The following is a 22,438-nucleotide window of genomic DNA, read 5'->3' as shown; positions in this document are numbered from 1 at the left end:
GTCAGACGAGATTGGAGGCCAATTTTAATTGCGGCAGTCTTTCCTGTTTCATATCCCTGATGTATACGATGTCAGCATTTTGCCGACCATCCTATAAGAATTGCAGACTGAGAGACAGACTAGCAGTGTGACAATGTGTCGCTGATTGGTTGGGCTGGTCTTCGCACGTACATCGCGCGCCGTTCATTTCACATCGGCGAGCCGCAGACGACAGTTGGCAGAACGTGTGAGCACACCACGGCGTTCACATGCCCAATTAGTTACCAGCTCGTTTGTCGCGTCCTCCAATGTTCCGTGCCTCACTATAGAGACACAACTGTTTCCTCGTTTGTCTTCACGGAGTTATCAAAATTTACATCTCGTTACTTACACGTCTTGTACATCGTGATTGGAACATATCGCCAGTATATTAAATTGGAATAACGTCACACACCTCAGAACGCAGATTGACATTCGGAGTTTTCCCCATCAAGTTATATTTCCATTTCGAGTCTTGAAAGCCCTTTATCCAAATCTCGGAGCGTCAGCCGCCAAAATGGCTCAGAGACGCTTTCTGTGGATCTTGTTACTGGTGGTTTCTCCATTCAGACCGGAGCCCCTCGCCGATGCTCGCCCTTGGGATGCCGACAACAACCCGCCGACAATCAACGTCGGCATTCTCCTGCCGAACGATTCTTCCTTTCCGTACTCCCTGTCCAGGGTGGTGCCCGGCATCAGGATAGCGCTGGGCAGTGACAGGATGAAGGAGCTCCTTCCCGGCAGCAATGCCACCGTCAAGATGATGGATTCCGAGTGTTCCCAAGTGACAGGCCCCATTGAAGCCATGAGGGCCATATATAATGGCCCTTTGGACCTTCTACTTGGGCCCAACTGCGACTACGCCGCGGCTCCTGTGGCCCGGTACAACATGGTCTGGAAGAGATGTATGATTTCCAGCGGTTGCGGCGCCCCAGGGTTCGAAAACAAGGACAACATGCTTCTAACGCGAATTCTTCTGAACTTCAACACGGCTGGCTTCGCACTTGGAAAGGTGATGACGGATGAATTTCAGTGGAGGCATGTAGTCTTGCTGACTGAGAACGATCGGAACGACCCCACGAAAAAGGATTGCTATTTCACTAATATGGGTGTAGGAATGCATTTTCGTGACTATGTGAAGGTACCCGAAAGCATTCAAATTACTCCCAGAGAATTCCCAAACTACACAAGAATCCTAAGCGAACGGGTGGCACCTTATGCGAGGGGTAAGTAGATGAAAATTATCACTCACTCTGCCATCGTTTTGTCACTGTAACAATGATGATATTTCTTCGTTGCGACTTCGTTTTGGCACGCTCGTATAATATATCAATCTTTCCACTTCAATCTGTAGTATACCTATGCTCTCCTGTATACTTTGTGAACCTAGAGCAAACTTAGTAAGCAGATACCATGGATTATGGATCTTTATTTCTATGAGGATGGTGACGTAGGCTTTTCCAGAAAACGGAAGAGATGCAACAAAAAAAAAAGCTGAAATATGAAAAAAGACATACATATGCACAAGGCTGGCCATTGGTAGATTAGCCTCGGATAGAATTAAATTTTTAGAATGTTCAGCTATAAGCATCGTTTTGAAGAGTTTCATTCATGACACTGGTTTACTTAGAATGAAAATTGTATGCTTTGCTAGTTGAGGTTGCTTGCCCTCGGATTGCTCAGCGTAACCACTACCGAGGCATCCGAATATTGGAATGCATCATACAAGTAAATTGAATAAATCATCCTCAGGGAAAATATCCGTTTGAATGAATAAATTAGCAAAGCGATTTATTTTGACAGCGGGGAGATGGGGAGGCGAAGAAGGAAATAAATAAGTGGGAGAAAGACGGAGCTTAGAAGTCTGCTCATGATAAAGATTTCTTGATCAGAATGGCTGGATAAATAGTGCTCATTATCTATATTTCGTCTCAGAGTAATATATAGCGAACGAAACGGGGTATTATCGGAATGAATACCAAGATGGGAGTGTTATGAAGCATGGAAGGAAAAAAAAAGAAAGAGAAAGAATGAAGATAAATTTGCAGTATGATTTACTCCCTTCTCAAACAGTTCCCCCCAGGGGGGCGAATGCCACAAAGGCGCTGACAGGTTAAAACGGCACTCGCAAATTATGAATGGAACGTTGCATCCCTCCCTGTAGCAGCAGTCTGAAAGCAGGCTTGCACATTGCGAAACAGTGCGAGGTATAGAGTAGAAGTTCGAGGACATTTATGTTACCATTGGACGTAACCCCTGCGTATGCTACCACACAACGTATACCTATGGTGACGCACAGTATATTCGTAATGCATACAGCGTCGTCTGCCAAGAGAACGAATCGCTCTGTTCTTTTTGCAAGCACACCGATGCTAGCAGTTTTAATCAACTGCTGATGACAAAGACGCTGCTGATGAACAAGAAATATGTGCAGAGTTAAAGTGCAGAGAATATGTACTGCGTCGAGTGAAGAGCAATCATCGACAAAGTAATGCCGGCCAATCAACACAGCACTCTCGTTGTTACCTTGAAAAAAGAAAAATCTCGGCCAAATGAAGAAGAAAATGACGATCATTTTTTTTCAACGTTCATCAAGAGTGATTATGGTGATATAGAACTGATGCGAATGCATGTGTATCGGAGTGTGCGAAGCGCGTAATGTCAGAGAAGTTTTGGTACTTGAAGACATATTATTACCACGTAATGTCTTGTTGATATAAAGGTAGTCCGAACGCTTTGGTGAGTGCACTTGAGGTGTCTCGAGTCTCAGGAGTGATGTAGGAGAAATAAAGTCCTGGGAAAGGCTAATGAAATGTGGGTCTTGAGAGAGAAAACGACTTCGTGTAGTATATCAAGCACTAGAGAGTGTCAGTGTGAAAGACGGAGACGTGCAGGGGGATGTTTCATCAACGTTTGTCAGCGCTAAAAGTTGTCATCGCTGACAATCACCATAGTAACAGTCAGTGACCAGAGCATCTCATCCAATCAAAACCGAGGATTTTGCTGAAATTGTCAGCGCTGACAAACGTTGATGAAACACCCCCAGAATGAGACTAAGAAAGAGAGAGAGAGAGAGGGGGGGGGGGGAGCTTCCGTGCCTTTCAACCATTGAAATGCCGATTTGTATTGACACCTGTCGTCACGGGTTGAACTTCAGGGCATGTATTAAGATGAATTAACTTTTTCTACTACCCTAAAACAACTATATCAAAGTGCAATTCCAATACATGTTCAAATTAACATTTGTTGAGGGAATAAACTCAAACGCACAGAATAGTATAGAAGTGCTGTCAAAAGCAAACGTAACTACAGAAGGGGGTGGGATGTAAGATTTTCTGATGTTTTCTCAAAACATATCATGCAACTTTAGTGAAGTGATGGAGGAATCGCTTCTCCGACTATAGCATGGTATTTACCTGCGTTACCAATTTTCACGAAATAGACAAAGACGAAGGGATAATAATATTGTTGTGTTTCAATAACTGCATCGTAATGACCTTTTTGGGGGAAAGTCGTTGGAGTTGATCAGCAAGCAAACATGTGATTTGTATGACATTCTGCGTATAAACCACCTGAAGAGTAAAAGGTGCTGACACGAACTGGTGTGAATATGTGGCTGCGATAAATATCTCTCTGATAAAATAATATATCTGACACTTGACTAATCTGTAACTTTGTACGCCATTATCCAAACTGGACGAGGCTGTCAATATTGCGTTTCTTCGATGTTATGCTATTTATTCAGACGTATAGAATGGTATTTCAATTCAAGTTCTCCATCTTCTTATTTTGTCATCATGGTCATTAATTTTTGTGATTATGAATCACAAATATGATCTTTCACATACCCGTAAATCCTAGGAGAGTACAGTATTGCATCTGCTTGTGTGTGCGCATGGGCTCTGACTGTGAGTTCCTGTGTGTTTGTGAATGTTCGTTCTACATTCAATTCAATTCAATGCAATTCAATTCAGTTCAATTCAATTCAATTCAATTCAATTCAATTCAATTCAATTCAATTCAATTCAATTCAAATTTTATTTCATTTTTCGAAAAAGACATAGACATTTCACTTTCCTTGGTAACAGAGAATAAGGTTGAATAAGCAAAACAAAGTACACTGAGAAGCATATGATTGTGGAACCTTGTAGTGATAATACGTTGTGGTGAGAACTGAAGTGATAAACACGAAATGACGATACGTAAACTTCGAAAAATACATTGACCCCCCATCACCCATGAATTAATTGATAAACAAATGGCTTTAAAAGAACGCGAATCAATAATTGGTGATGTGATCTGATTGATGAAGTTGCAGTATGTTTTCAACGATTTTTCAGAGTCTGTTGCCTTGGCATTTGAACCGTTTTTGTGGGATGCCCAGCTGTTTTTTTTTTTCAAAACCAAGGCGTTACTACACAATTTGTGTCAGTAGCAAGCAACAGCATACTTTTGTCGTGAGTATTCTAACTGGAAAAAAGTCAATTTAGGAAGTAGCCGCACAAAGTCAGTTACACACGTTAATACTGGTGAATTGAAAGTCTAATTTTTGCTCTTGCTGTCTGTAGTAGATTGTAAATAACTTTTTCTGCGTGAAAATCAAAGTAAGGTTTCTCCCCCTTAAAGCTTTTCACCAGAATAACGTAAAGGCATGAGACCCAGTGAGGCAAGGAACAATTATTTATACTGACGATGTCCCTAATGTATATATGTATTTGTGTATGTGTATGTATGTGTGTGTATGTATGTATGTATGTATGTGTGTATGTATGTCTGTATGTGTGTGTGTATGTATGTCTGTATGTATGTGTGTATGTATGTCTGTATGTATGTGTGTATGTATGTCTGTATGTATGTGTGTATGTATGTCTGTATATATGTGTGTATGTACACCTATTGTAGTTTGTATGTGTGACGTGTGAACGCATCTGGAATCTGAAACAGTCAGTATGCACACATCTGAGAAGTTAGAAACTGCTTTCTTTACCTAGATTCCGGGAAATGAAACACTGCTATGGACTTTGAATTTGGTCACCAACTATAACACGAAGCAACTACGGGGGATTTAATATGTTGATTTTTATACGTACGCTGGTATACTTTAAAGTTTTCTGAAATATTTTTATATTTTTTCAGTCACTTTCTGATCAAGACCGTCAAATAATGGGTTTTTTGAGAAAAGAATTGTAGAGGTAGCGAGGGAAAAAAAAAACACCGTGGCTGTCACGCACATGTTCCAGACGGGCCGACACGGCGGGCAGGAGTCCCGGCACCATGTTATCACACCTGCGACAGAGTGGTAACCCAAAGCCACCTCGCCCTCGTTTTGTCAGGTGATTTCAATATTGATATATCGCAGCTTAACCACCAGGGTTAGCACCTCTTTACGAGAACGTTTACCATTCACTGAGTGAGACCAGAAATCGTTCCGGGACACCAACCACTCTCTTGTATTAAGGCTGTAATTAAATTCTCCCCCCGCTGAATTGACGCATCCCGTAGTCACGGCTCTGTGCAAATTACCGATTACATTAAGAACTGGGGAAAACGCTGCCAAACATTGAAGCGGAGAGAAGATCGGGAAGGGGGGGGGGGGGGTGCTGTCCTGCGCTGCCTGCATCCCGAATAATGCTTTCCCCTCTCGATGGAACTTCCCCTGCGATATCTATCCGTGTGAGTGGCCGAAGTAGGCCGGTCCTAGCAACCCGTGGCGTCTTCAAAGTGCACATGGGCGACTGACTATAACTGCGCAGTGAGCTTACCGATTGGGTCCAGCGGTAGACCACCTGTACGGCAATTTATCAAACAATGATTAGCAGGATGACTGCTCATGTGTTTTAGCGTCGCGCGTCACGCCTTATTAGCCATGCACCGCTCTGTGAGCAACCACGTTTTAAATAGTTCCTCCTCTCACTCTTTACTGAACGCAGTCAGTGATGTCTTACCATTTTCTAGAAAATCCACATATGACTATGCTTCATATCTGCCTAACGCTTTTAAATATTAATGTGCATGCGTTTTGCTTAATCATTATGAATCAAATAAACATAGTATAAAGTACGTGAAATATACTATACAAAAGATAAAGAGAGGAAAATATGTTTACTAACTCTATAAACCATACAAACATAATAATACACAGAAATTACAAATCTGCATGCTGCAGGCATGAATACAGACAGGAACCTATTTATAATCGCTATTTCTCCTTTTTTTTTCGAGAAATCGAATGGCTTGTTTTCTACTATGGTATGATATTGTCGTTTACGGTCATCTATACTTTTATCATTTTAATGATCTTTTATGAAGTTATACATTCTTTTCCACTCTTCTTTAGTGACAAAACTGTATCCGGGTTATAGGACATCTCCTTTTGTCCTTGAAGTCTCAAGATGGGGTCTTCGTGGTTGAGAAGTGTGTCCTACGACAGTCACTTGAACATTATTGTAATGCATTTGCCTCCTAGTGGGCCTGTGTAGTTTATTTTCGCAGCGGCGTGCCTAATTCAGTTCGAAACCTCCAACGTCGTAATGACATCTACCTCGTAATGTATCCTAGCCTTGCTAATCAAAATGTTAACATAACACAGTACGGTATAAGCAGTCTGCACCTCACCACAGACGACACTCTGCGATACTGTGACTTTGATACTGCGATTACGATACCGCGTCTACGATACTGTGACTTTGACGCTGCGAGTACGATACCGCGTCTACGATACTTTGACCAAGCGGTCCCGGTGGGGCTTGTATACACTCTCATGTATATACGAATCATTTGTGTCAGATTTTGATATGAAGAGGTTAAAGCTCCTTGCCTGTGTGTCCTACAGGTCTGAGCGAGTTCACTCTTCACTAAGGACACAAACATAGACACTACGAAATAGATTCTCAGTCCTTTAAGAGGGTATCTCAATTGAAGATGTTTACAATTTCTTTGCGACAAGACAATGAAATGTGTTTGCGAATTTGATTGCACCATTGTACGAATTTGATTGCACCATTGTGCGAATTTGATTGCACCTTTTTACGAATTTGATTGCACTTTTTACGAATTTGATTGCAACTGTTTTGATTGCAAGCCTGACAGAACATAAAATTCGTTTCGTTCACAATTATTCGCTGCTCAGTGAGATACCCCCTTTATCTTCATGATTTGCCTGATTGCCAAAAGTGTTCATGTAAGCTTATAATGATCTCAGCAGCTAATTATTTTCATCATCGCTAATGAGCGCCCCTGGCCTTTTACTTGACGCAGAGAAAATCACACAATGTTATCAGCGTATAACATTGATTGGAGAATGCATGATTTTCACATAATCAATAGTGGCTACAAATGGGGGCTAGGCAATACCAGATCGTGACGTCAAGAGTATTATCTGCCGTAAAAGAACAAAGATGGTTACATCAGCAAATGCCATACGCACGTGATCTGTGAATGAACGAAGTGAGCGATTTCTTCACCATAGCAACACTGGATTTCAGACCAGGATAGGACAGAAAGCACGGAGTGGCGGACTCGCTGCCAATGGCCACACTGGAAATGACACCACTCGGGGAAATGCGGTGGCATCAGTATACCGCCATAATATCTCTTGTCCTCCCCAAGCAGAATTGCTGTTGATTTAAGTGAAGCAGAGTCTTTTGTTAACCCACATTAACAGCGGGTATACCTGTATATTGGTAAGTGTGTTTTATTCGCTCAACTATGACTCATGCATTCTTATATGGCATCCTTTTCATTTGAGTCAACTTCTAATTTGTTTGCTAATTTGCGTCCTAACGTACAATGATAGATGATTATGTCCTTAAGGGTTTGAATAAACCCTTTCCACGAGACTTTGCACGTTCCACTTAGTGTGACACTGAGGATGTGTGGTATTTCAGAAGCACATGGCCTCGCTTCAGAATGTAGCAAGCATTTGATGCATTTGAATTTTATCCTCCATTCCATGCGAAATGTTCAAATCCCACTATTCAAGCGATACCTTCAGGTCACGTGACGAAAACTTTCATATTCGGGGAGGTTCTATTCATGCGGCCAGTGCGTGCAAGATGATAATGCGTGCACGTGAGCTCATGACAAGGTGCAACTCATACAACATTTTATCCCGTTACAAGTGTTGACTATGTCAACATTTCAGGCACGAAATGCTATTGCAATTATAGCTAGACATTCACGAGTCATTTTCCCCAATTTGCTCAACACTGAAATGCTTTACCATGCAGTATATATATATATATATATATATATATATATATATATATATATATATATATATATATATATATATATATATATATATATATATATATATGGTCCAGAACGTGATTACGATTCCGCAGAGTCGCACGCTTACATAATAAAAAATAAAATTCTGCAAATACAGTTCCGGTACCGCACGAGTTTCTTTCTTTTATACCATGCAGCAACCTTCAGAAGACGAACATCATAAAGTAATTAAAGCTTGGGTCAAATCCAAAACCCCTCGACTGACCTCTCTCTCTGTCTACATCTCTCAGTCTATATCATTATGGTTTATCTATTTTCATCTCTCTTATTTCTTGACCTCTGTCTTACTCTCAGCTACATGTAGAGTATTTCAGAGTGACATCACTATGTCTTTTTCCATTAAATCTGATTTATCTATTTTAGAGGTCGACGTCAGTACACTGGTTTTAGGGAACAAACTCAGATGTTTTACCCATAACGTGTTGGGTACATCTGCACAAGGGCACATATAGGGACCGCTATTGTTTTTGGTGTACATTAATGACGTCATTAATACTTCAAACTCATTTCCATTGTAATGTATCCTGACGACACAAATATTTTGGCTTCCCGTTCTGGCAAAAAAACTCCAACAACATTGAACAGAATGAATTGATTACTAATGAACTGCAACGAGTTTGTGATTGGTTTTAAGTAAACAGATGAGAAGTGAATGCAGGTAAAACTAAACATAAAATGATATTTCAGTCCCCTAGAAGAAGGTGTCACAAACTAGTATGCTTATTAATCAGACGGTAATATTATTTCCAGAGTTGCCTCAATCAATTCCCTCGGGGTCGTTGTAGATGAGAAATTGTCCTTGAAAGATCACATCAATCACATTCATAGGAAGATGAGTGTATCCATTGGGATGATTGTAAGCTCCGTGTGGTACTACCAAGGAAAACCCTATAGTCATGTTATATAACGCCCCTGTCTTGCTTTACCCAGATTACTGCAACTTGATTCGCTGGGGAGCCATTGAGCGTGACCTAAATCGTCTCATTGTTCTCCAGAAAAAAAAAAAAGCTATTCGATTATGCACAACCCACATTGTCACACTCCTTCCCTTTCTAAAGAATTTGGTAAAATTTCAGAGTATTTCTATGTTCAAATGTGTTAAAATGTCGATTCTGCCATGTACTTTTATTCTATGATTATTCGATAATGCATTCTATGAATCATAATTGTTACAATACAGTAAAATAAAGCAGATGAACTCGAAGCAATATGATGGTAGAACAATGTGGAATTCGTTAGAAACTAATCTTAAATGTATAACTAGTTTAAAAAATAGAGTTTGAATAGAAACATCTTTGAGTTTTATTAGTAACCATGTTTTCATCAAGGTTATGGACACGTGAATATCATTGTAATGCATTTGCCTCCTTTGCAGTTTATCTTTGCAGCAGCTTTCTTGTTTTCTAATCATGTGTTTAATGCTATATCATAGTGTCTACTTTTATGCCAATTTATCTTCATCTTATGTCATGTATCTTTGTAAAGGTAATGACTATGATGATGATGATGATGATAATAATGATGATAATAATAATAATAATGATAATAATAATGATAATGATAATGATAGTGATAATAATAATAATGATGATAATAATGATAATAATTATAATAGTAATGATAATAATAATAATGATAAAAATAACAATAATAATGATAATAATAATAATAATAATGATAATAATAATAATAGTAATAATGATGGTGATAATAATAATAATAATAATAATAATAGTAATAATGATGGTGATAATAATAATAATAATAATAATAATAATAATAATACATGTAATAATAATTGATATATTTATAGAGCGCCCAATCTAGTTTGCTCTCGGCGCTTATAGAGTTAGAGAAGAGGTTAACAGAAGAAAACAAGGAATAAAATAAAGACATTAATAGTAAAAAAGAGACATTAAACAAATGAATTTTTTAGACAACTTTTAAAGGAATCTTATGTTTCCTTGTCAGTTAATCTGTATCGTGATACATGAACTAATAGCTTTTTTGCTTTTATGAAATCAATAAATTGAATTGAATTGAATATTGTCACCTTATATAGAAAGACTTTAATAGTCAACCTACGGCACACACCGTTTTCGGGCGGACACTATGTGACAAGATATTTGCCTCAATTTAGCTTCGAATCGAATACAGGCTATCATTATGCCATGTCTCATTTACCTGTCAAAGTTTATAACACAAGTATAGTGATTTATCAACTTTCATCGAAAGCAAAGATGATATTGCTGTGAACATTACATCGCCTCTCGCGCTTCTGGGTAAATACAGGCACTGACAGGTTGCTCGTCATACATTGTATTAATTGAAGGAGAGAGAGAGAGAGGGGGGGGGGGGAGGTAAAGAGGAGCACCATAATGTTTGCAAATAACACCAAATCTTCCCGCGTTTAACGTGTCAACTCCTCCCTTTCAGTCAATTATTACTGGAGGTGAATGTGACGCGCCCTGGGGAATATTAACAACGTGTCTGAGACGTGAGGGTACATGGCTTGTGTGACGGAAGCTTATCACGGACTGTTCCTCCAAGTTGAGGGAGACAGAAGGAATGAGGGAAAGAAAAGGGGGGGGGGGTGGCAGAGGGAGAGAAAAATAGATGGGTCATGATGACTTTCTGTGCATGTGTGTTTGCCGACCATTTCATTTGGGGATCATTCCAAGTGTAACATTTCACGTTGCCATTGCGAGGTGAGCTTATGCGTTTACATTTTTAGTGATCCTTGAAAATAGAAACACGAGGAAATGCAGTCTATAGATAACTCTGCCTATAGCTCCCGGGTATATAAGTGGAGGTCAGTATGGTGGAGGTGGAGAAGGGGCAGCGATCCGCGAGGCATTCTCCGGTGAAGCTCCAGACGAAGGACGAACGTCAAGTCCGAGCTGCTTCATCGCCTCTTATTGGCTGAATCCATCCACCTGCGATAGTTTTGCCCCCCCCCCCCCCCTGATTGCCATTGTTGCTACACGCCACACGTTCTGGAAGCCTGCGATGATAATATCACTACGAATATAAGAGATAATAGATGCACGAGGTATATTAGCATGAACCCATTCTATTCCCCGTGTTGCTATATAAACGCCTGGGGTCATGGCCTTTCTAAACACGGACGGACGCCTAAACTTCGCAGCTATCGTTTCTAGCTCGACTGTCATTGTCACTCACAGGCAGTGTTGACTTTGTACCGACAGAAGGAAAATACTTCCAGTATATCGTAACGGTGGACACCGTCCATTAGCCGATGTTAGCCGCTTCAATAGAGGGACATCACACACGATCCATGTCAATAGACAACCTATTCGATTCGGCGTCGCTTTTTTGTTTTTGCTTTATTTGTTTGTTTTTTGGTCAAGCTCTTTGTGCGATATCATGGGGCTCTCACACATGCAACACGCAAATTTGTATCATCTTATCGATTCTTATAGCTCTCACATGAGACTTTTTAGCACTGATTATTCCGTGTAACCAGGAAAAGAAGACAAGTTCAATCGGTCAATATAATGACATTTTTCTACCTCCTGAAATAGTTGTTTACTTGTCTTTTTTATTCTTATGGTGGTTGTTGCAACAAGTGACTGTGTACACTTCCTAGATGTCTGTAACTAAACACGAATTCACTTCATGTCCTGTGATTTCTCCTGAACCTACGAAGAGATGGATTTTGCGTGAATTATAGAATGTTTCACTATCAGGTTTCAGTCTTGGCACACGATCTTTGCCTCCTCTCTTCGAAAGGTAAATCAAAAAACAAACCCATAATGATAGAGGCAACTTATTGCATTGCAACAATATTAGAAAACATTAATTAGCTTGCTCCTTATTTCCATAACCTTTACTGTTGTTGTCATGCGCGTTACAGTTGATTATCCTGTGGAACGGGACCACAAAGGTGGCATGAATTAAATTTAATGATCGCCTGTTCGTGATGCGATTAGTAATAATCCGGAGCAGTTCCATTCATCCCATGGTGTTTGAATTCGCTCTTAAAGACCTGCTAAAAGTATCACCACCTCTTACCATCTTCCTCGCATGACTAAAAGTCACGAAACTATCCTTCCGCTTCTTCCTCTTTTTCTTTTTCTTCTTCTTTTAGTTCTGATGTGACCTTGTGTTCGTTATCTCATCAAGATATCTGGGGACATTGCTGGAGAATCATATTCATGTTGTCACTAATGGATTGGAGTTTAACTACGTATTCTTTACTGAGGAAAGATCAAAATGTATCACTAATTTTAGAATCAGTTATTCAATTCATTCAATCAATTATTGTCATCAACGATATCTAGTAATTGTGTCAAATTAAGAGGTTCTTGAAAATAAATGAATATTTATATTATATATATATGTATATTATTTATTTATTTATTTTTATTTATTTATTTATTTATCTATTTATTTATTTATTTATTTACATTTATATATATATGCAAGAGATTATTAAGCAGAGAGGTAAAGATATGAAGCATGAGTTTTCTTCAGTTTGTCTGCCCTCTACACAAATGAAATTTGTGAGATCGCAACTGCTGTCCGTAAACCAGTAGATGATAGGTTCTATTCCCGCTGGCTCCTTTTATTCCGACATATTTGTGAAAATGTAGAGCAGCAGTTGCGATCTTACATATTTTATTTGTACAGAGGGCATACAAATTGAAGAAAATTTATATCATACATAATTCATATATAATCTATATACAACCGTACATACATAAACGTATATGAGATTATGAGCAACAAAGAGCTCAAATCGTAGAGAATTTCTTACACAGGAAACACTAACAATAAAAGTGAAAATCATGAAAAAAAGACTAACACCAATAACAAGAGCAGTAGTTTCTTGCGCTTGATGAGTAAAAAGGAGTAAGGTGTTTGAGGTGCTTCTAAATGACCTGGCGCCGTATAGGACGGCAAACTGTGAAAGACTTAGGGTAATATTTACTCACTAGTCCCCGTATGTGTGTGCGTGCGTATGTGCGTATATCTACGAGTGCGTGTTTGTATGTGTATGTGTGCGTTGTGTATTTGTATGTGTGTATATATGTGTGTGTATTAACGTGTGTTTTGTGGAATATGATTTTCAACAGATGCGTGCTCATAGCATGAAGTATTGACTCATGCGATGACATTAGAGGTGAGAACAATAAAATTGATAATAAAAAGAATGATAGTGTATGGCATTCAGTCAGTCATTCATTACAAATGTAATGGGACAGCTATGAGAGGTCGTGATGAGACATCTAAGGAAGATGTTAAAAGCGAAAATAGAATGTGACACTATATCCTTTCCTTACTGCTGGACTTGTGTGTTGGTGGTTTTTGTGTCGAAGCTAGAATTTGTCGCATACTAATAGCTTTCACTTCTGGTGCTGTCTTCCGCTGAAATTTGTCTGGAGATAACAGAAATCGGGAGAGAACAAAAAAGGAGGGAAGAGGATATGGGGGTGGGGAGGGACAGAGATTGGTGTCTGAAGTTACTGCTTTTTGACTGAAGGCTGTGAAATTGGCCTTCTGTGCATGTGATCGGGCGCCTGTCGTTCATGTCTGGCTGACCGGAAATAGAAACTCTAGCCTGTCTGCGCTGATTGCACACGAGTAATGGGCATTTCCCAGTTTCCCGACAAGCAAGGGAACAAAAACAACACAAAACTCTGAACATCACCTCGATAAATCGCATTATACAACATGTATTGTGCAGTAGGCCTAATGCTCCCCCCCTTTTTTTTTGCTCTCCGTCCATCGCAAATGCGTGTTATCATTACCCTTGTTGCGATATGACAAGACGATCGTTTTAAGGAACAATGCGATGCAAATGCACGTAGACTTGTATTGATCCATAACACCCTGACCATCACTGTTTATGTGTCCAACAGAATATCTAAATATGTGTATATATCTTGTGATATTTTTTTACGTTTTTTTTTTTTCTTCAAGTTGCTCAAATATACCCACAAAAAGATGCATTTTATTTTTATATTTTCAAAGTATTTTGTTAATTATATTCGTACTTTAGCAATGATTGACAGATGATATCCCAGGCAGAATCTTGGTTTGGAATGTTATTTGTTGGCGTATCCAAAAATCTGAAGAAAAATAGAAAAAAAAAACAACTATTATAGAATGTAATAATTATTACACATATTTAGATATTCATTTGGCCACTTAAGTAACATTGAGGATATCATTGCTTAACACAAGTCATCATGCACCTGCACCCCATAATACCATAAGGAGTGGCTTTAAAACAAAGACTGAAAATGAGAGTATAGTGTAGCATATAGAGTTGATCAGAATGTCAAGTTAGTTCCGGTTTCTGCCGCGATTAAACTCGAGTATTGAGCTCTGGCAATTTTAGATAAACATAATGCGTCTGAAAAAAATAAACACATGAACTGATTCTAGTGCACAACACTGTTGTTGGATGGGAGCCCGTGCATTTCCTTATAAAGTTTGTTATGTAGCATCATTCTTCCAACCCTACCCCACCGCACTCCCGAAAACCCCCGAACAAACAGGCAAAAAACATGATACAAAGATCACCCCACCCCCCCCCCCCCCAAAAAAAATGTCGAAGATGCCTACTCTTCTCCGACATCATTCCCTAACCAGATATGGTTGCATGACTGCATGCTAAATGTAAATTGAGGCACTGGCAGTCGGGGGTGGCATCTTTGATGCGTGACTGCGTTGAATAATACTGAATATCAACTAAGCTCCTGAAAATCGCAATAAACGAAGGATAAACTTTTCACTTAAAAATAACATTCGAGATCACACGGCGGAAATGATCCCAAAACGACACCGTAGAAGTGCTGATGGCAGCGATAGAGACAGAAAGACAGGTTAAAGGGGAAAATCGAAATTCATGCGAAATGACCGACATTTACTTTCCTCCTTTCCACCTTCGTCGTTTTTCTCATGGAGGTTTGAGCCGTTATATGGAGCTGTGGCGTTTAAGTGCATCGGTAATTTGATAATTCAAAATGTCTCCCCGCCGCTGCAGTCGGTTATTTACGGCGTGCCATTACCGCTAAATCCCAAGCCTTCTATCAAGCCGACTTGTCCGAAGAACATTTTAATTCAAATTCTCCCAGTTTCCTTCGTCATCCAGTTTGGCCGCCAAGCCGTTTTAGATGGACGGGTGAGGTGTATTGTTTGTGGAAGGAGACACGCCACGTATTCCCCGGGAATGTCACTTCCCCCCTCCCCCCCCCCCCTTTCTCTTTCTCTTCTCTCCCCTCTCTTCCTTTCCCGCCCCACCCGCATTTTCTCCTTCTCGTTTCCCCTCTTTCCCCGTGAAGTTTCCTCGCGTGTGAGCATGAAGTAATTACTCCATTGTGAACCAGTTCAATGCTACACCTTGACGGTAGCTGACTACGGTGTTTGATCATGGCGAAACGAGCGGTATCTTTCAGTCTTTGATTCATCATTTACTTTTTATCTAATTGGGCATAATCTAAAGTGAACATTAAGAAGAGGAAGGGAAAACAACAACAACAACAAACAAAAACAATAGGAGAGTTCATGAATGAGAACGTGTTTGGAGTACCGTCCTGCAAGATACGACGTGGGTGGACGCCTCGACAGTAACCTGATATTTACAAGTGCGTGTCTGCACACGTCCGTAAGAATGACATTTGTCGTAATTTCTACATCCGTGACATGCTCGTTTGGGCGACGACAGGACTTGAATTTTGATTTTTTTTTTTAGAGAGAGAGAGAGAGAGAGCGAGGGAGAGGAATAACATTTCAATCATAGTGCATAGTGCGGTTATAATTAAGAGCAATGATGGCTGATAATATATATCACCTCTCTCGGTACTATATTTGGGTCTATGGGTCTCTGTGTCGTTTTTCTGTAACTGAGAAGTATTACAATGGATTTATGGCATGTCTTGTTGTTTCAAACAATGAAATATATGCGATACGTAAGTATTTCTTTGGAAATATGCGTATCTGCCTATCTATTGATTACTAGTACCTTCTGCTATAGTGAAAGCATTTGATTTATTCCCTTACGGACGGCAACGCAAGTTGAATCCAAACTCTAAATGACATGACGACATCTGCTGTTTCGAGGGTATACAACTAGGAAGTATTTAGGGCCTAGTTCAAGTGCCGCTACTCGAATTCCTGTCAGCAAAACGACTTCAATTTTCCATTCTCCATCCGAGTGTTTGGAGTGGACCTATCTGTCATTCTCTTTATGATATAAAAGATGATATTATTACAGTAAGGTATAGGATTGTTGATGCTTTTGGTGATGTTCGTTATTCTGGAACACTGAAATTTCCCATACCTAGAGGTACGTCAATTCGAAAATAAATGCAATAAAAAACGAAACAAAACAAAAAAAAGTTGTTTTTTTTTCATCCGAACCGTTGGAATGAACCTTCGGAATGACGAACCTTCGGAATAACCAACTGCAGTCCGTGCTTTTACCCTCTGTTGAGCCTGATAAGAAGAAAAAATAATGTGCCATATTCTTTAGGCACCCATGCTATTAATACTGCCTCTCTAAACATTATCTCTATTATGTATTGATATATCATGCTATTGTGTGGAGGATTTTTATGTCCCTTTCTTGCAATATTGCAGTTGCGCGTAGTTGTTTTGACCTATAGCTATGAATTTCATGTCACGGGCCTGTTTACCAAAAATTGCGGAGCGGAAACGCAGTGTACAATGGAATGAAAGAGACAATTCGTGAAATAGCCATTTTATGCGCACTTTATTTTTGACCCTCATAATGTTGTCATGACAACCAGATAGTGTGCAAAGGATTTTTATCCATACAGCTAGCCAGCTAACCAACTGTGGTATGTGCACGCTGCGATAGACACAACGATGAAAACGGATGGCGGTGAAATAAATGTCCCGTAACCTCGGCACTCTAGACATCTAAGAGCATCTGTGATTCTGCATAGAGCGGTTTACCCGCCGAATCGTTCAGTCGAGGAGCCCAATTATCTCTCCCCCTCATGTCTCCTTACCTCATCCTAATTAATCCAATTTTTTAATGATGATAGCGATTTCGTTCCCCGGGAGGAGAGATCTTTTCAGCGCGCTGATTAATGAAATCTCACCACCGTCGTTCAGTCGAGCTGAGTATGGAATAGCTGTCACGTTTGAGACAGATGTTATTTGCAGGTCGTGGAGCCATTTTACGCTTTTCAGTCTTTCGCGCCTCATTCTGTACTTTTCTTCTTTTCACATTTTGTTTGTTTCTTTGTTATTTTATTTGCTTGTTATTGACCATCCAATGGAATAGATAGCGTTTGTTCACTTTTTTTTTTTGTTACTTGACATTATTTAGTAATTTGGCATTTCTAGTAAAACTTTGTAAATAAAAAAGAATGACGATCTGACGATGCTGGGGACTATTAGGCATTTATCAATGAAAAAAAAAGATACTTTTACAATTATCTTTTGTATTCAGACTCTCATCAAGATTATTTGCGGGATAATTTTGCCTTTCCAGATAAAAAATAATGTCGGTGCTGGGGACTTTTAGGCATTTATCATGAAAAAAAAGATACTTTTTAAGTATCTTGTTTATTCAGATTTAATTACATTGAGATGACATGTTACTATAATGATGGCCTTTTGCTCCTCTAATTGACTGCGGCATTTATGTGGATTTACGGTTGTTACTAATGTTTCCAAAATTACTGTAATATCATCGTACAAGCGACACAGAGACAAAAATGAATGATCATTGAAATCCTGGCTCATCAAAATACGAGATCCAGAAAAAAATACTTCTGGACTTCTGAAGCGAATGTAGGTTCTATAAAAATGAAATCATTCAATTCACAGACAGTACTTTTAGAAATGCGTATGAATAGGCTAACCACTACCAAAGAGAGCATGTAACTTTAGTATACTATCTCCATCAGTGGAAGATATGGCTGTGAGTCCGTCCGTGTCCTCTCATGTCCGCATTCCCGCGGGAATTCATTCGACCCATCACTATTTTCCTGTCTTTTTGGTTTACCACTATTGAAAGGAAAAGTGAAAAGAGAGAGAGAAAGGGGGGGGGGGGAAGAGAGGGATATAATATACAGACTACGGAATAATAAACAGTGGTTAAAACAAACCCACAAATCATAGCTGGTTTATGTCTTCAAGTAGTAGTTTTGGACTTTGTCACGAGAACAACAACAACAACAATTACAACAACAGCCAGAACAACAAAAACAACAATAATATGATAATAACAACAACAACAACAACAACAACAACAACGACATCCATACTATAGGCAATGCTGGAGATCCCCAACTTCGGGTCAAGACTGATATCCTAAAGTGGGATGGGATTACCCTATATGCTCTCCTCTCGGATAAACGTATCTGCTCACAAATTTGTTTTGAATTCATAACTGCGTACTTTGCATGCTGATGGCTTCTCTCTCTCTCTCTCTCTCTCTCTCTCTACACACACACACACACACACACACACACACACACACACACACATACACACACAAAAACGCAGGACATGATTCCTTACGGACAAAAGAGCCCCTTTGATGTGAATTGTTCGCATTTTTCGGAGTTCTTTATGCACTAGATTCAGTCAAGTCTCACGCAGGACACAGAACTGTACTATACATTGAAATTGAATGGAACAAACTGACATGTTCCCATTGCTGTTATTATTGTTCTGATAATCAGGTTTCGGTGTCAGCGGTGTCATGATAAGCCTTCTCATGTCCAAGTTTCATTGGCGGAAGACCTTTGCAACCAGTGGTCGGTGGTTGGTCATCGCAGGTCATTAACGAGTTTTCTAGGATGCTGTCGAACGGCTAATTAGCTCATTTATAGTGATAGGCTCGTTAATGGAGTAATGATTGTATGATTGTATTGAAACGGAAAGTTGACATTGAGTGGATCGATAATAAAAGCTGCCAACGTTATGCCATGTTTCTCTAGGCCGTTAGAGTTCACTCTGCTTAATATTTCAAAAATATTTCATTCTCGTACAATATATCCTTAATTCTTTTGTATTATGGCAACACATCGAAAGCAGAGAAAATTGACAAAGATTTCCTTTTTTTTTTGGGGGGGGGGGGGGGTCGAACAAAAAAAAATCTATAGACATGAAATACGTTTAGGAAACGTGATTAAATCTACTAGTATCTTGTTCGTATGATTATTCGTATCTTGTCCACGACAACTCCAAATCAGACACACCGGGACTTGATTGTTGACTGATCGTTACAACGTGGAGGGGGGGAGGGGGTGGTGTGCCAGCAGTGCATACAAGAATGATCGCTTTCAGTCTCCCCTGAGTCCCCACAATACAAGCTGCGAGAGCGATTTTGATTCAATGCTGGTACATCTAGCCCACCCCCACCCCATCCCCTGCCCGCCCCACGCCCCAGCACCTCTCCGTATCAGAACGTATTCTCAAACGCGTCAGGCCTTTTGCGAGGCAGAACGAACAAAACATATAGAAACAACTCATCAAATTAGGAATCAAACAAGTAAAAAGACAAACAAAGACGTATAATTGCTCCAGAATTATGAACTCGTCGTTTAGATATCACGAGTTTAATTTTTCTCAGGTAAATAGCTTTGAATGCAGCTTCCCACATGATTAACTGCGTGGCGAGGATGAATAAGATGTAGATGCAGATTCTGGAAATGCGGAAACGCACCATCGATGAGAATCGTGGCAATGGTGAGATATCTAATACGTTTGGCACGTGTAATAATTATACAGCCATTATATTGGAGTGATTAGAATTATAGACGGTCGTTGTCCTCCTGCGCTGAAAGGTGTTTTTAATTTGTCTTATATTCATCTCTCTCATTCGCAACTGGATTATATACGATGTGTAAGAGACATATCGTTGGATGTTGCAAAAGAAAATGGAGGAGAAAAACAGAAATGATTCTTTTTCAGCACATGCGAAGCGTCAGTGTGTTGTAGTTTAGTCAGAATGCAGATTTCTTTCACTCTTATATAGGAATGTTCGAAACCTTTTTTATCAGGACTATGACCCTGATCCTGATTCATGATACAAACCGAGCGCCATGGCGACGACTTTGTAGGAAACACGCCAAAGTATATAGCTCCAGCTGGGAGTATGCCAAAGTCACGCGTGTGCACTTCAGGTCAGATCTTGTAATCGTCTGCAGGTTAACAGCTACCAAAGACATTATCGGGCAATCAAACACAGAAGGCATATTCTATAACCCTTAGATTTATTTCTTTTCTTTGTCTCATTTCCTTTATCCTGAAATCTATTACTACACCCACGAGACAGTATCATCCAAATCCATTACTTGATTATCGTGCGTGCAGGGAAAGTTTTTCCAAGCATACAGTGGATAGCTCAAAATTCAGCTTGATACTGAATTAATAATGCCTTGTAATATACAGTACAACAATTACAAGAAAATATAAAAGCAGTTCAACAAAAAAGTAATTATTGAGGAACATCGTAAGAGCACTTGACCTAGCTTCTTCAGAAGTCAGGGAGAATAGTAAACTGTCATTTGCCATATTTCCTACGTAATACCTCATTAACAGAATACAGGAACTGAGTATCTTTCATTAAAGAAATACGAATTAAGATTTGTGGAATTCTTTACGCATCTTATCGATATCACTCTGTAAATATTATGCCATTAACTAGTCATAATTGCATGACATTTCCGCGATGAAGTGAGCCTCTGTACGGACATGCACATACTGAAATAAACATACACACACACACACACACACACACACACACACACACACAACAAATACACTCCCTTGCCCTACACATTTAACCTGCAAGCGCGTTCTGTACGCCGTCTGAGCTAGATTTTGATGTATTCTTTTTCCAATGCTTAATATCTTCTTCCGACAAAGAAAAAAGGAAAAATAGGTCACTAACTCATTGTTTACGCACACACGCCAGACATGAACAACAAATACACCCCGAAACAAACAGCAAAGACTGAATGAAATCTTTCTACTTGCAGTACACAGAAGGGATTGCTTTCCCCCTCTCGGGAGCAAAATTCGGTACGCGCGCCGCACCTCGGTGGGAAATTCATCCCTCGAACCACGAACCGGCCTGGACGAAGAAAAAAAAATCAAATTAATCAAAGCTGAAATGAATATGTTTCCCATTGATTGCAGATGTGGATAATGCCGATTTAGTCGCTAACAAGATTTATTTCCAGCGCGTTATCCTCGTCCTTCCCATTTATGTGCAGCGATCTCCTGCGTGATAATATCAACATGAATACGCCAGAGCTTCACGTCTCTTCCGTTTGAAGACAATTTTGGGATGACGATGCTTGGGCGACGTTTTGGTGAACTTCAGACGTGTCAGACGAATTGAAGACGATATAACTGCCTTACTCCGTGGAGATAACGGAGAAGATTAGCCATCACCTGTTGCCATGGTTTGACGAATATCATTTTTGACGAGTATCATTTGTAGCTTTGTGCTCTGACAACCAATTAATGATCGAAAATTTTGTCCAATAAAGGCGCAGAGACATGCTAGATAGACAAAGGATAAACAATGATAGAAAGGTAGCTTGATAGGTCTATATATAGGTAGGAGGAAAAGAGAGATGGAGATATATGCAAAGATGGATAAGTAGATTGAGAAAGAGAACAAGAGACAGACATTTTGAGAAGAAGAGATATAGATTGAAAGATGGGGAGATGGATACATACATATCATGAACATACAGAGTGTATCTGTTTGCCATCATCACACCACCCTGCAATCCACGGAATCGTTTTTCATCGATTTTCGTCACACATACAACTGATTGGCCAGTAATAATACGACGGTGTTGAGCAAGCCACTATCAAGTTTGTTCTCAATTGGCATTCCTGCCCTATAAACCTTAAAACGAGATGACAAAAATATTTCCATATTCCCTTACTCTTGTATATCGTAGCATTTGTGCATTTGTATATTAGGAAAATCAGTAACGAAAGAATCTAGCGCACACACACACACAAAATATTAACTACTCTGAACCAAAATTTTTAGTGAATATGACATTTGAAATTATCTTTCTGAGCAAAGCATGTGATGTACTTTCGTTGAATTTGCTAAAAAGAAGGACATATCTTTAGGGCAACGTTCTGG

General features: G+C 39.6%; 1 protein-coding gene across 1 annotated transcript in view; it reads left to right on the top strand.

The window, feature by feature from the left end:
• Window positions 1-224: 224 nt before the first annotated feature.
• Window positions 225-22,438, top strand: part of LOC139725213 (atrial natriuretic peptide receptor 1-like) — a 457,948-nt gene continuing 435,734 nt past the window's right edge. Inside the window, exon 1 of the mRNA XM_071636319.1 lies at window positions 225-1,244. Within this exon, the coding sequence (XP_071492420.1) occupies window positions 536-1,244 (709 nt within the window). The 5' untranslated portion in view covers window positions 225-535. The remainder of the gene's footprint in view (window positions 1,245-22,438) is intronic.

This window comes from Diadema antillarum, unplaced genomic scaffold, assembly GCF_040938485.1.
Source record: "Diadema antillarum isolate AM-2024a unplaced genomic scaffold, OU_Dant_1.0 scf00000016, whole genome shotgun sequence".
In the NCBI taxonomy this organism is placed as follows: Eukaryota; Metazoa; Echinodermata; class Echinoidea; order Diadematoida; family Diadematidae; genus Diadema; species Diadema antillarum.
This window is presented reverse-complemented; position numbering and strand designations above follow the sequence as displayed.